The 12,340-nt window shown below is 45.6% G+C and overlaps 1 protein-coding gene across 2 annotated transcripts; it reads right to left on the bottom strand.

Annotated features, from left to right (window-relative positions):
* Positions 1–644: 644 nt before the first annotated feature.
* On the bottom strand, positions 645–8,028 carry LOC144889376 (uncharacterized). 2 transcript variants are annotated; one of them, XM_078769587.1, is made up of 9 exons: positions 7,930–8,028; positions 7,617–7,785; positions 6,926–7,002; positions 4,617–4,701; positions 2,742–2,808; positions 2,395–2,598; positions 2,212–2,286; positions 1,404–1,987; positions 645–1,279 (listed from the first exon to the last, which is right to left on the bottom strand). In XM_078769587.1, the coding sequence occupies exons 2-9, from the start codon at positions 7,683–7,685 to the stop codon at positions 1,259–1,261; spliced, it is 1,182 nt and encodes a 393-aa protein (XP_078625713.1). In that variant the 5' UTR covers positions 7,686–7,785; positions 7,930–8,028; the 3' UTR covers positions 645–1,258. The 2 variants fall into 2 exon arrangements, with proteins under 2 accessions (XP_078625713.1, XP_078625714.1); XM_078769588.1 differs by lacking the exon at positions 7,930–8,028 and having other exon boundaries at positions 2,407–2,598; positions 7,617–7,828.
* Positions 8,029–12,340: the final 4,312 nt, after the last annotated feature.

Below are 12,340 nucleotides of genomic sequence, written 5' to 3'. Positions count from 1 at the left end.
ACTCACCGCAGGCAGGTTGGTGGTCTTTCCGTCTTCTACCGACTCCTCTCTGGCCTTCCCCCCCCCCCCCCCCCCCCAGCTCTCTCTGGGCTCTGTCCCACAAATATTCCTACAGGTCGGACAAGATCTGCCTGCAACCCTCTTATGGTTAAACTGCCAAAATCAAGACTCTCTGCTCACCTTCACTCCTTCATTCCTCTTTTCTCCCGCCTCTGGAACAAACTCCCTCACTCTCTTCAATCCCACTCCGCCCTCCAGGTCTTTAAAACAGCTGTTCACCACCATCTCTTATCTTCCCCCATCCAAAACCTTGATCTTTTCTACCCCCGCTAATTTCACCCCAATTCCACTTTTTTGAAATACCAACTTCTGTCCTGGAAGTCCTTGGTGTTTTATACTTCTCCCACCCCCCCCCCCCCTTCCCACACCTCCTCCCCCCAAGCCCTCTCCCTCCCACACATCTCCCTGCTCTCAAATGTTGTGTGCTCTCCCTTCTCTCCCCATCTTGTCTTCCGCTCCCTCTTTTTATATATTTTGTTTGTCTGGTTGATTTGTTTGTGAAGTAAATGTCAGCTCTTTCACGAGCCTCGATTCAGTATACAAAAAAAAAAAAAAAAAAAAAAAAAGAGTGAACAAATTCAAACTGCAGAACACACCAGCTTTACTTAGTGCAGCAATAAAAATCCACACAAGCAACATAGTGCAAAAGAGAATCGGCGTACCCACAATGACAAAAACACAAAACTCATATTGTATGGTTTCCACTGAAACCGTGTATTACTGAGCTGCATACCCAGACAGTCCCCGCTCGGCATGCACACTGCTCCCCACTCGGGACCCCACTGGCCCTAATGGCGTGTTGTCGCACAGCGACAGAGGCGGAACCTTCCCCGGCCACCGGACCTGCAAACCCAGCCGGTGTGCCAAGGAAGGAGAGAACAGCCTTATTGTGGAACTTTGGTCCATCGTATAACTGGACTCTACACGTTACGCCGACAGAGGGTCATGTCAGGCTGTGAGACGGTTTCAAAGGAAATGTCGTGTGCTACAACACCAGATGAAAAATTGGATCTAGCACCTCTATTTTCATGCACCCTACACAAACGAGTCTTCCCTTTTTATCTGCAATGTGAAAAATGGTTTTTTGTTGTTTAAAAGTATATGGAGAGTTAATGTAACAAAATATATTGGAGTGGATTGGGGAAGGAGTGGTGAGGGGAGGAGGGGGGTGAGGGGAAAATAGAGCCTGCCCTCCACTTTACTGCATCCCAAACTGCCCCTGGGGAAGGAATGGGTGGGGGAAAAAAAAAAGTTGGTAATTTAATAAAACAGTTTCAAATTAAAGTAGAATGACCTATCAATCACTGATTCGATCGTCAAACAAATCCCTCATCCAACTTTACCTGTTCATAAGCGTAATTCATCGGCTGTTCTTGGTTGCTTGCAACACTGACAGGTGGTGGTTGTGGTGCCGCCGCCGAAGGAGCATATGTTCCATAAGCCCCTTGCTGAGGATTTCCACTTGGATAAGCACCACTTTGCCCACTGCTCCCACCCTGTACATAACTCGTTGCCTGGGAGTTGCTTTGAGGGTAGTTTGCTGCTTGTGGGTTACCCTGAGGGTAATTTACCGTCTGGGGGTTGCCCTGAGAATAGCCCGAGCCTTGAGCAAAACCAGCACCCTGAGTGTACATGTGACCCTGAGAATTACTTTGGGGGTAGCCAGAGTTTTGGGTGAATCCTGGTGGTGGCGCTCCACCTTGCCCATAGCCTGGTGTTTGCATATTTCCTTGGGGATATGTACCCATCGGTGGTGTCCCCTGCCCATAGCCCTCACCCTGTGGGTTACCCTGAGGGTACCCACCCATCTGTCCGCTGCCTTGGGGGAAGCTACCAGGCTGGGAATTGCCTTGAGGGTAGCCAGGGGCCTGTGGGTTTCCCTGGGGGTAACTGCTATAATGATAACCTCCAGGCTGCTGAGAACCACCTGGCACACAGGGAGGACAAAGCAGCAAAAGTCAAACAAGATCCCAAATCACATTGAACAATGAAAATCATCACGAGCATACCTGAAATAAACACAATCGGTGTCAGACCAGCTTCCACAAAACGAAATATTGACAATGTATTTGCATGGAAATGGGTTTAGTACTTAAAGTTCTGCCTACTGGTAACAACAAGGACAAAGGGCGACTTGTTAGACAGACCTACCATATCCATGAGGGACGAAGTGCTGTGAAGTCATACTATGTCCGGGAAACCCACCTGGTCCATAGCCGCCCTTCCCTGGACACATGTGTACAGTCATGCATACAAACAACAATAACAACATCAACATCTACACCTTAATGAGCACTCACTGGTTACTTCCTGCTCTCTTAACGAAAAACCTACCATGTTGCCCACCTTGGTTGTATGCGATCATCGGTGCTGCCATGCCGTCTGCCTGTGGCCCCACAGGCTGGTTTCCATGTCCACCGTGATTCCCAATAAGCATGTTGCCTTGGTTACTTGCACTGTGGCCAACTGGCCCCGTCGACATGGCCTGTGGATGCTGGAAGGAGGGAGGTGGCTGTCCAGCAGGATGCTGTACATAACCTGTCGGGAAATTGGTCCGAGTGTATTTCTTAACATGCATCACCCACAAGCTCCTTCATTAGATCTTGAATCGTACAAGCTTTCAAGCATGGAAATAAACCAAATAATTTATGAACATCCATCCTACCCAAAGTGCAATCTACCTGCGTGAGGAACCCGTGCCATATTGCCAGTAGGCATAGGCCCTCGAGCTCCATCCGGGCCAACAGCCTAGGCCAAAGAAACGGAATAAAGTTCAGAGCATTACCACCCACTTATGAACACGAGGTAAACAACAACATGCATTTTAAAGGCCATTTTCCCGACGAGAGCGGGGGTTAGCCTTGCAGTCCCCATGACAATCTTCTCCATCTTACCCTATTTTCTGAATCTCTCCTTGTTAACTCCCTTGCCCGCATTTCCTCTTCCACCATCTTTAGCCAAGTCTTTCTCGGTCTTCCCCGTCCTCTACGTCCTTCTACATTCATTTCCATCACTCTTCTCAACCAGTCACTTTCATCCTTCCTCAACACATGACCAAACCATCTCAACCTGTTCCTCTTCACAGCATCAATCACAGGCTCTATTCCCATCATCTTTCGCAATTCATCATTTGTCTTCCTCTCTATCAACGATACTCCGCACATCCGTCGAACCATTCGCATTTCCACCCTTTCCAACCTTCGTTGCTGCTCTACGTTCATTACCCATGTCTCGCTCCCATAAATCATAACACTTCTCACACATGCAGCATACACCTTTCCCTTCAGCTTCAACGACACTCCCCTCATCATCAGCACACCACTCAGTTCCCGAAACTTCTTCCATGCACATCTCACTCGAGCAACCGTTGCCGAGTCTGATCCACCTTCTCCATTCAGCATGTCTCCGAGGTAGCAAAATGTTTTCACACCTTCCAGCTTCACGCCGTCTCCAAGATCCAACTCAACATTTCCGCCATCTGCAGCTCCCTCTGTGCACACCTTACATTTGAATGTAGCTGCCACACTGGTTAATGACCCTCTCAGACCACGACATTTTTGATGAACCCACTCAGCGCACATTGTACATTGAATGGAGTTCACTCCGACACCCTTCCTACACACAGCACAGGGCCACTTCCGAGTTCTTTCCACCTCACCACATGCTTTACCACTTGCCATCACCTTAGTCTTTCCGATATTCACCTTCAGACCTTTTGTCTCCATACATTCCTTCCACTTGTTCATCTTTTCCTTCAGTCCATCCATACTTTCCGCAATCAACACCAGATCATCTGCATACAACAACTCCCACGGTAAACCCTCCTTTACATTCTGAGCCAGCACCTCCATCACAGCTACAAATAGTAGTGGACTTAGTACCGACCCCTGATGCACTCCCACCTTCACCTCAAACTCACCACTGTTCCCGTCCTTCGTCCTTACAGCTGTGCGTGCTCTTTTATACATTGCCATCACTACTCTGATCAACCATTCTTCCACTCCTAACTTCCTCAATGCCCATGTCAATACTTTGCGTGGAACCCGATCGAATGCTTTCTCCAGATCAACAAACCCAAGAAACAACTTCTTCCTCTTCTCCATGTACTTCTCCTGCAACTGCCTCACAATGAAAAGCGCGTCTGTCGTTCCTCTTCCTGGCATAAATCCAAACTGCATTTCGTCGATCTTCACTTTCTTCCTTATCCTCCTCTCCAACACCCTTTCCAATACCTTCATCCCATGCTCCAATAACTTTATCGCTCGGTACGAGCCACACTCCAGAGGGTCACCTTTCCCCTTGTATAGAGGGACGAGGGTACTCAGTTCCCAAACCACTGGAATGCGGCCTTCTTTCACCACCAGATTACAGATCTCTGTCATTCTCTTCACACCCCAACTTCCTGCTGCCTTCAACATATGAACACGAGGTAAAGGCCAATAGAAAAGCAGAGTCTCAAAATGAGAAGTGCAGGTGTAGTGACGTTCGATGCATACTCACTCACAATCAAAGACATGGGATGCAAACGGTAACCTAAGTTATTTCCACCAACTCACGGTATCGGCCGGTATGTGTGTGCTCTGGTTCGAGTCTGCGATGGTCGCCAGGTACACAAGGTTTCGGTGCAGAATCTGCTGGTACCTTGTGTGAATAGGTATGAAACATCCACATTTTCAAACAGAAAAGGCTCTTCTTCAGACAAAACATAAAACAATTGTTTGTTTTTAAACTGCAAATTGGCCACAACTTTAAAACAAAAAAAAAACCTTCATCGGAAATAATGACCAGCAAATGCAAGGCGTTCGCACAGTTTACCTGTTCACCTTATGCTCATTTCATCACCCTCGATATGGGCAATGTCATCAATTCTGACGTGAGATTTTTCCCGATTTTTCCATAAGCCCTCCAAACTTTGACATAGTGTGAAGATGGCTGGTCCATCCTCAACATCCAATAGAAATATCACGGGAGTCACGCTTAACATCGCAGAGCATCGAAGGACACTGAAGATATGCTCGGGCAATGAAACACTGACCCTTGTGTTCCGGTAGACCATTCCGATATACCTTCCATAGAAACATTTCAAATCCCAACTTCAGCTTTCTGAGTGAATAATGGTCGTATCAAGATAGTTGCCATCCACTTTACAAGAAAGGAATGCTAGTCCATGTAAAGGCCAGCATTGGTCGGTGTCAGTGGAAAATAACGTATTTTATCAACTAAAAGTTGATAAAGAGCGTGTTTAGCACTACAGGAAGCAGAGCGGGACTCACATTTGGAGCGGGACTCACTCACAATTGGAGCGGGACTCACTCACAATTGGAGCGGGACTCACTCACAATTGGAGCGGGACTCACTCACAATTGGAGCGGGACTCACTCACAATTGGAGCGGGACTCACTCACAATTGGAGCGGGACTCACTCACAATTGGAGCGGGACTCACTCACAATTGGAGCGGGACTCACAATTGGAGCGGGACTCACAATTGGAGCGGGACTCACAATTGGAGCGGGACTCACAATTGGAGCGGGACTCACAATTGGAGCGGGACTCACAATTGGAGCGGGACTCACAATTGGAGCGGGACTCACAATTGGAGCGGGACTCACAATTGGAGCAGGATTACTCTCTCACTTTACTTCACAAGAAACATCATTTCATCGAGTTTATCGGCAACTCTTCTTGTGGTCATTGGAGAAAACATGGCATCTTTTTTTTCTACCATTCGGGCAAGTGACGTTCGATGCATACTTGGCTTGCAGTTTTGGGGCTTGTCGGATCTACAAATGGCTCAACCGTACAGGAACGCGAAATTCCCAATTGGAGATGCAAAGGGAGATTGGAAAGAGGCAGGATGATCAAATTAATGCTGAACAGTTCAAAAACAAAATTTGGATTGGCCTGGTTGGAATTTCCATCTGTATCGATGGCTTTTCCTGCTTGGATCCCACATCTTCTGTGTTGATTTGTCCCTAAAATACGCAATATGTGAACAGGCCAGCCACAGAACCTTAGACACCTGCAAAAATAATTCCAAGCTTGCATATTGAATATCTCAAGAATGCTGGAAGGAAAGGGCACTTTTGATGAAAGGCTGAACCTCAGATTCTTCCTATGTCAATACCTCAAATCAAGGCCTGAAGCTGTAGCCTCCATCTGAATCCAAGAACATATTCTACCTCCTCGGATAACAAGCAAGTGACTCAGCTAACATCTTACTCATTACTTGACTTGAATAACTATCACCAGTGCTAGGTATGCTTTGGTTGCATCCTCGAGAAGCTGTCAAAGCAGGATATACGAGGAACCTTAATGCAGTAGTTGTAGGCCATTTGGCCCATCATGCCTGTACCATAACACATCAATTCAATACATCAGGATAGCTTCACTGTTATGCTGACATCAAACTGGATCTTTACTACAACTACAAGGGTTCTTCTTCTTCACCTCCTCCGGTGAGTCGACGCTAGGTTGCAGTTGCGGAACTCGAGAGGTTTCGTTGGCAGACAGCTTATTGCTGTGACGACTACAAGCATGCAAACAGAGACAGGTTACAAGTTTTACATCCAAGGCTATTTTAATTAACCACCTGGAATACACCTCCATGTCTAAAGAAATAGCTAAATGTTCAGTTTCAAAAAGACACCGAAAGCACGAGTCATACATAGTAAAGTACGACAAATCTGATCAAAATGACCCAACTCTTGATTCGGAGCGAGACATGTTTCAAACCACGCGTCCTTCGGATGGGAAATTTTGCATCGGCTCTCCACACCAACAGCATTCCGTGCCAAACTTAATGAGAGTCAGCGACGCTCCAAGCCTTGGGTGTGTCGTGTACAATATGGGAGTAAAGCACGTACTGGGCACATTCCGAGGCCTTTCCACGACTCTGATATTCCATGATGCACTGGATCAGTTGGTTATTCTCATCCAGCATCTGAAAAACAAAATTTTAAAAAAAGGTTCAGCAGGCATTCATTTTGCACGAAATGAATTCTTACGGACAGAATGACGTTTAACAACTTCTTGTACACACGTACACACCATAGGGAGGAAGGCAATGTGACGTCATCTGTGCCTTCGTCACTGACGAAACGCACGGTTTTTCAGCCTAAGATCGTGGTGGCCTCCCAGGAGCTTGTTTTACGTTATTTTAACCGTCGAAACACACAACAACCTCATCTTACCGTTCAATTACATATCCGGCCATCGATGACGCCCGAAATGAATTCAAATTTGAAACAGGGAGCCGTTTCATACGTACAGCATATAATACAAGCACGTGACGTGAGATGTTCTTCAGAATTTGGTTTTTAAAATCCTCTTTATAAAAAACAAAATGTTTTTAATCACCCTTGTCGCGCCAAATCTTACAGCAGGTCTATAACGGGTTCGACAGACCCGCCTCAGGCCTAGGTGCGGACCGCCCTCGACCAGAGTTCGTCACCACCCAAGATTTATGGGAAGAGTCGAGAATCGGAGTGGGAAATGGGACCCTAAAGAAAAGGCGCCTTAATTTGAGTCTGCAGGGCCCCCTCAGCTTGAGCTTACCTTCTGGATGATTCCCTGATTCACCTCCGCCTTTCCTCGCTGCCGCTGGTTCACGAAAGCCAAAGACATCGCCTTGCTGGAGTCCGTAATCCGAAGCCAAACGTGGACCGACAACGTACTGCCGGGGGCGCAGATGTGTCTGGTTCGCCTTCGTTTCTCTTCAGCGCGTCTGTTCAAGAGGGGTGGGGGGCAAGAATGCTTTTTCCTTTCTTCAATCCAATGGCGCGTCAATACCTTGGAATTTTTGTAACCCGAGTATTAATACTGAATGATGGGAAATGCTTTCCAATAAGCAAAAGGAGTGCAATCTCACAAACATTCCTAGTAGTGACCTCCGCGGCTAACCATAACACCATGGCCGACGCTCGCTGTGCAAAATTTTAATCACGATTTGGTCACGGAAATCGCGTCCGATTCAATTAAGACACGTCATTCGAACGCACGTCTATACATTGGAATTTTTGTAACCCGAGTATTAATACTGAATGATGGGAAATGCTTTCCAATAAGCAAAAGGAGTGCAATCTCACAAACATTGCTTATTGTGAGCGCCGCGGCTAACCATAACACCATGGCCGACGCTCGCTGTGCAAAATATAAAACACGATTTGGTCACGGATATCGCGTCCGATTCAATTAAGACACGTCAATTCGAAGGCACGTCTATACCTTGGAATTTTTGTAACCCAAGTATTAATATTGAATGACGGGAAATGCTTTCCAATAAGCAAAAGGAGTGCAATGTCACAAACATTTATATTCGTGAGCTCCGCGGCTAACCATAACACCATGACCGACGCTCGCTGTGCAAAATTTAAATAATAATAATAATAATAATTCATTTATTTTGTATAGCGCTTTTCCAGAAGCCCAAAGGCGCTTTGACAGAGTGGAAAACATAATGCATAACAATACATGAAAACAACAATTGCAAAAAGACAAGAATCAAGAAAACAAACAGCAGCGATATACGGCATATATATAAGACAAGAATCAAAAAGACAAGACAAGAATCAATAGGGAAATATTTAAAGCAAAAGGAGGGAGAAGGAGAAGAGATAGTCAGGGGTTAAATGCTGTGGGTTGAATGTTGAATGCAGCGTTGAACAGGTGGGTCTTTAGTGATGTTTTGAATGTGGTGAGTGAGGAGGAGTCTCTGATGGTGTGAGGTAGTGAGTTCCAGAGGGTGGGAGCAGCGATGGAGAAGGCCCTGTCCCCCCAGGATCTGAATTTGGTCCGGATGGAGGGGGTCAGGAGGTTGGTACCAGCAGAGCGGAGGTTGCGGGTGGGAGTGTGTCTGGAGAGGAGGTCAGCCAGGTAGGATGGGGCCAGGTTATGGAGGGCTTTGTATGTCAAGAGGAGGATTTTGTACTGGATTCTCTGGGGGATGGGGAGCCAGTGAAGCTTGTAAAGGACGGGGGTGATGTGGTCACGGGTCCGGGAATGAGTGAGTAGACGGGCAGCGGAGTTCTGAATGTATTGGAGTTTATTGGTGATTATTGAGGGTGAACCATAGAGGAGGCTATTGCAGTAGTCCAGACGGGAGGTGATGAAGGCGTGGATGAAGGTTTCTGCAGCCGTGGAGGAGAGGGATGAGCGGAGACGGGCAATGTTTTTCAGGTGAAAGAAGGCTGACTTTGTGATCTGTTTAGTGTATTTGTCGAAGGAAAGGGTTTGGTCAAAGATGACGCCAAGATTCCGGATGTGAGGGGAGGTGGATACTGGGATACCGTCGATGTTGAGGGCAAAGTTATGGGTGGATTTTGTGAGCGTTTTTGGGCCAATGATGATTATTTCAGATTTATCACAGTTAAGCTTGAGGAAGTTGATTTGAAGCCAGGATTTTATTTCAGTGATGCAGTTTGTCAGGATAGAGTGGGTGTCGGTGGAGACGGACTTGGTGGAGATGAAAAGCTGGATGTCATCGGCGAAGCAGTGGAATTGGAGACCATGACGGCGGATTAAGTGACCGAGCGGGGACAGGTAAAGGATGAAGAGGAGGGGGCCAAGAACTGAACCTTGGGGGACACCTTGGGGGAGGGGAGCAGTGGGGGATTTGCAGTTATTGATGGAGATGAACTGGCATCTGTCAGAGAGGTATGATTTAATCCAAGAGAGGGCAGTGCCGGTGACGTTAAAGGTGGATTCAAGTCGGGTGAGGAGGATAGTGTGATCGATGGTGTCAAAGGCAGCGCTGAGGTCGAGGAGGACGAGAATGTTGAGGTTGCCAGCGTCAGAGGAGAGGAGAAGGTCGTTGGTGATTTTGAGGAGAGCAGTTTCAGTACTGTGGTTGGAGCGGAATCCGGATTGGAATGTTTCATACAAGTTATTGGCAGAGAGATGATGTTTGAGTTGAGTCACGATTGAAATCACGATTTCTTCATAGAAATCGGTGTCCGATTCAATTAAGACACGTCAATTCGAAGGCACGTGGATAAAGGTAATACCATGGTAATGCACCCCTAGTTGGAGGTAAGAAAAAGCATAAGCTTTACTTGCACACCTCACCACAATCGTATTGCTCTTTCATACATGTTCACAAACCCACATTAAGACTTTTTGATAAGAAGAGAATTTGGGAGTGCAAGGGAGAGAGAGAGGTGATGGCAATTTATGAATCCACTTTTTCCACAAGACAACCAAAAAACCCCTCTTTTTGGGCAAACTATTCAAAGCAAAATCAGGACAAGAGCATCGTTGCAACCATCACAGACTTTATTGATGACAGTTCCCAGCCAATGATAGTTACATGGGAAGTTTGAGAACCACCCCAAAGCTACATTTTGAAACGAAACCAAGGAAACAGCATTTGCCTAAAATTGAGAAGGCAGAATACGAGAGCTTTACTCAGCTCAGTTACAGAGTTTCGATAAAACGCCAACGGGGAGGGCGAGATTGAATCAAAACAATCTCAATAAAAGCGCTGGTAAATGTAACAAACTCCATTCATATTCCCGCACGCCAGACTCTTCCATCCTCTCGCTGGAGTAACAGTGAAAATCTGCGAGTAGGTAGTGGATCAAATCAGAATGAGAGATATCTTAAAAGGCTCGATTGGCCTTCACGGTAACAGTCTGGGTCGATGGACAAGGCAACAAAGCTCCTCTACTGCAAACGAAAAGAAAGAAAAACAAATAAAAGACAAAAATAACACAATAAAGTGAAAAGTACTCCATGACAAATCAGGAGCAGCCAGTTCAAACTGGTCTCACATTTCAACCAAAAGCTCTCCTTCCCCACTGTTTTCAAAGATTGCAAAAATACTCAAAAGCTTCGGCACAAAACACTTCCTTCGGAATTGGACCCACATGTATACAGGGAAGGTTGCATCAAATTGGGATAATGATGTCGAAAGAAAGCGCCTTAGTCTCTCCTATCTCATACAAACAACAGCCTGCACACCTGCAAGTTGTTTGTCTTAATCAGAACTGGCATGTGCGGTGCAAGGTCAATGGAAGAAAATAAAACGTTTGTCCAACAATTCTACACTTGCAAGCTGTTCACGCAAAGCGCAAAGCAATTTTCGCCACAGAGGATTCCAAATTGGAAGACAGGCTTGGGAGCACCTACTGAAAACACTCAAACGGAAACAGCTCTTTCAATTAAAAAATAAAATTATATTGTGAAAGAAATAAAACATTAAGAATAGGTTAGTGTTTTTGTTGTGTGCACAAACTGAAGACTTTCCTCCTTGAAACATATCCGATGCCAAGCACAATTTCAAATCATTCACAACATACTTTAGGAAGAGGGAAAGGATAAATAGAAATGGCTGCTGGTGATTCAAGGCCAAAAACAATTAAAATTAAAATGAAAAAAAGATTTTAAATTGTACAAGAACGATTTACATTTGCTACATGAAGCCGTAGTCGAACCAATCACAGTTTCAAAATGCCAAAATAAACCCACTTTGGCCTGCACACTCACGCCCACATCTCCTTTCATCAGTCGGTACAAGTCGTTGAAAGTTAAACCTTCTTCTTCTCCCCCCCCCCCCCAACCCCTCCCCTCCCACAACCCAGAAGTCATTTTTAAACATCTCAAAAGCTTACAAAAACCGAATTCCATACTGCACCACAAACAAAATGACTCATGCATATGCAATTCCACACCAGGAACAATTGCTTCCACACTGTTCGTTGTTTCACCACCCTTCAGTTGACTCAGCGTACAGCGTTCGGTTTATGAGTGGAGTAGTTGGTTAAGGCATGACATGGTGCATGGTGTATGCGTGAAGTTTGACTCCATGCAGTCTAAATATTAATGGGGGGAAATAAATAATAATAAAAAAATCGAGGGTTTGATAACAGAAAATGCAAAGTGCAACTTCTTTTTTACCCCCCTTCCCACAACTCCAAAATGGGTCAATTATCAACAAAAGTTTTAAAACCAAAAATCACTGCCGAACAAGCAGAGAGAGAAAAAAAACATTTGTTGTAGCATTCAATATCAAAAAATGGCATTGGGATTTCAGGGTTGGAAGGCAAGCCAAAATGGCCCTACATCGGAAGGGGGAGTTACATCCTGACTGTGCACCTGTTTTACAAAATTGCATGCGTCACAAAGACGACATCGCACTTAAAATACAACAGAAGGACAGCGACAATAAAGTTAAACAAAGATAAAATGCACACAAAAAAAACAAAAAACTTATTTAACACAACTTCCAAAGCCTTCAGATAATTAAAAAAATATATTAACATAACAGATGCGCAACAAACGCA

This window comes from Myxine glutinosa, unplaced genomic scaffold, assembly GCF_964187855.1.
Source record: "Myxine glutinosa unplaced genomic scaffold, kmMyxGlut1.1 SCAFFOLD_3252, whole genome shotgun sequence".
Classification (NCBI taxonomy): Eukaryota; Metazoa; Chordata; class Myxini; order Myxiniformes; family Myxinidae; genus Myxine; species Myxine glutinosa.
This window is presented reverse-complemented; position numbering and strand designations above follow the sequence as displayed.

Excerpts from the sequence above, each read along its gene's own strand:
- LOC144889376 (XM_078769587.1), bottom strand. The coding sequence starts at position 7,685 with ATGTCTTTGGCTTTCGTGAACCAGCGGCAGCGAGGAAAGGCGGAGGTG. Across the intron at positions 4,702-6,925 it reads AAGGCCTCGGAATGTGCCCA|GTACCAGCAGATTCTGCACC; the intron begins GTACGTGCTTTA and ends TATTCACACAAG. Across the intron at positions 1,988-2,211 it reads CTTCGTCCCTCATGGATATG|GTGGTTCTCAGCAGCCTGGA; the intron begins GTAGGTCTGTCT and ends CCTGTGTGCCAG.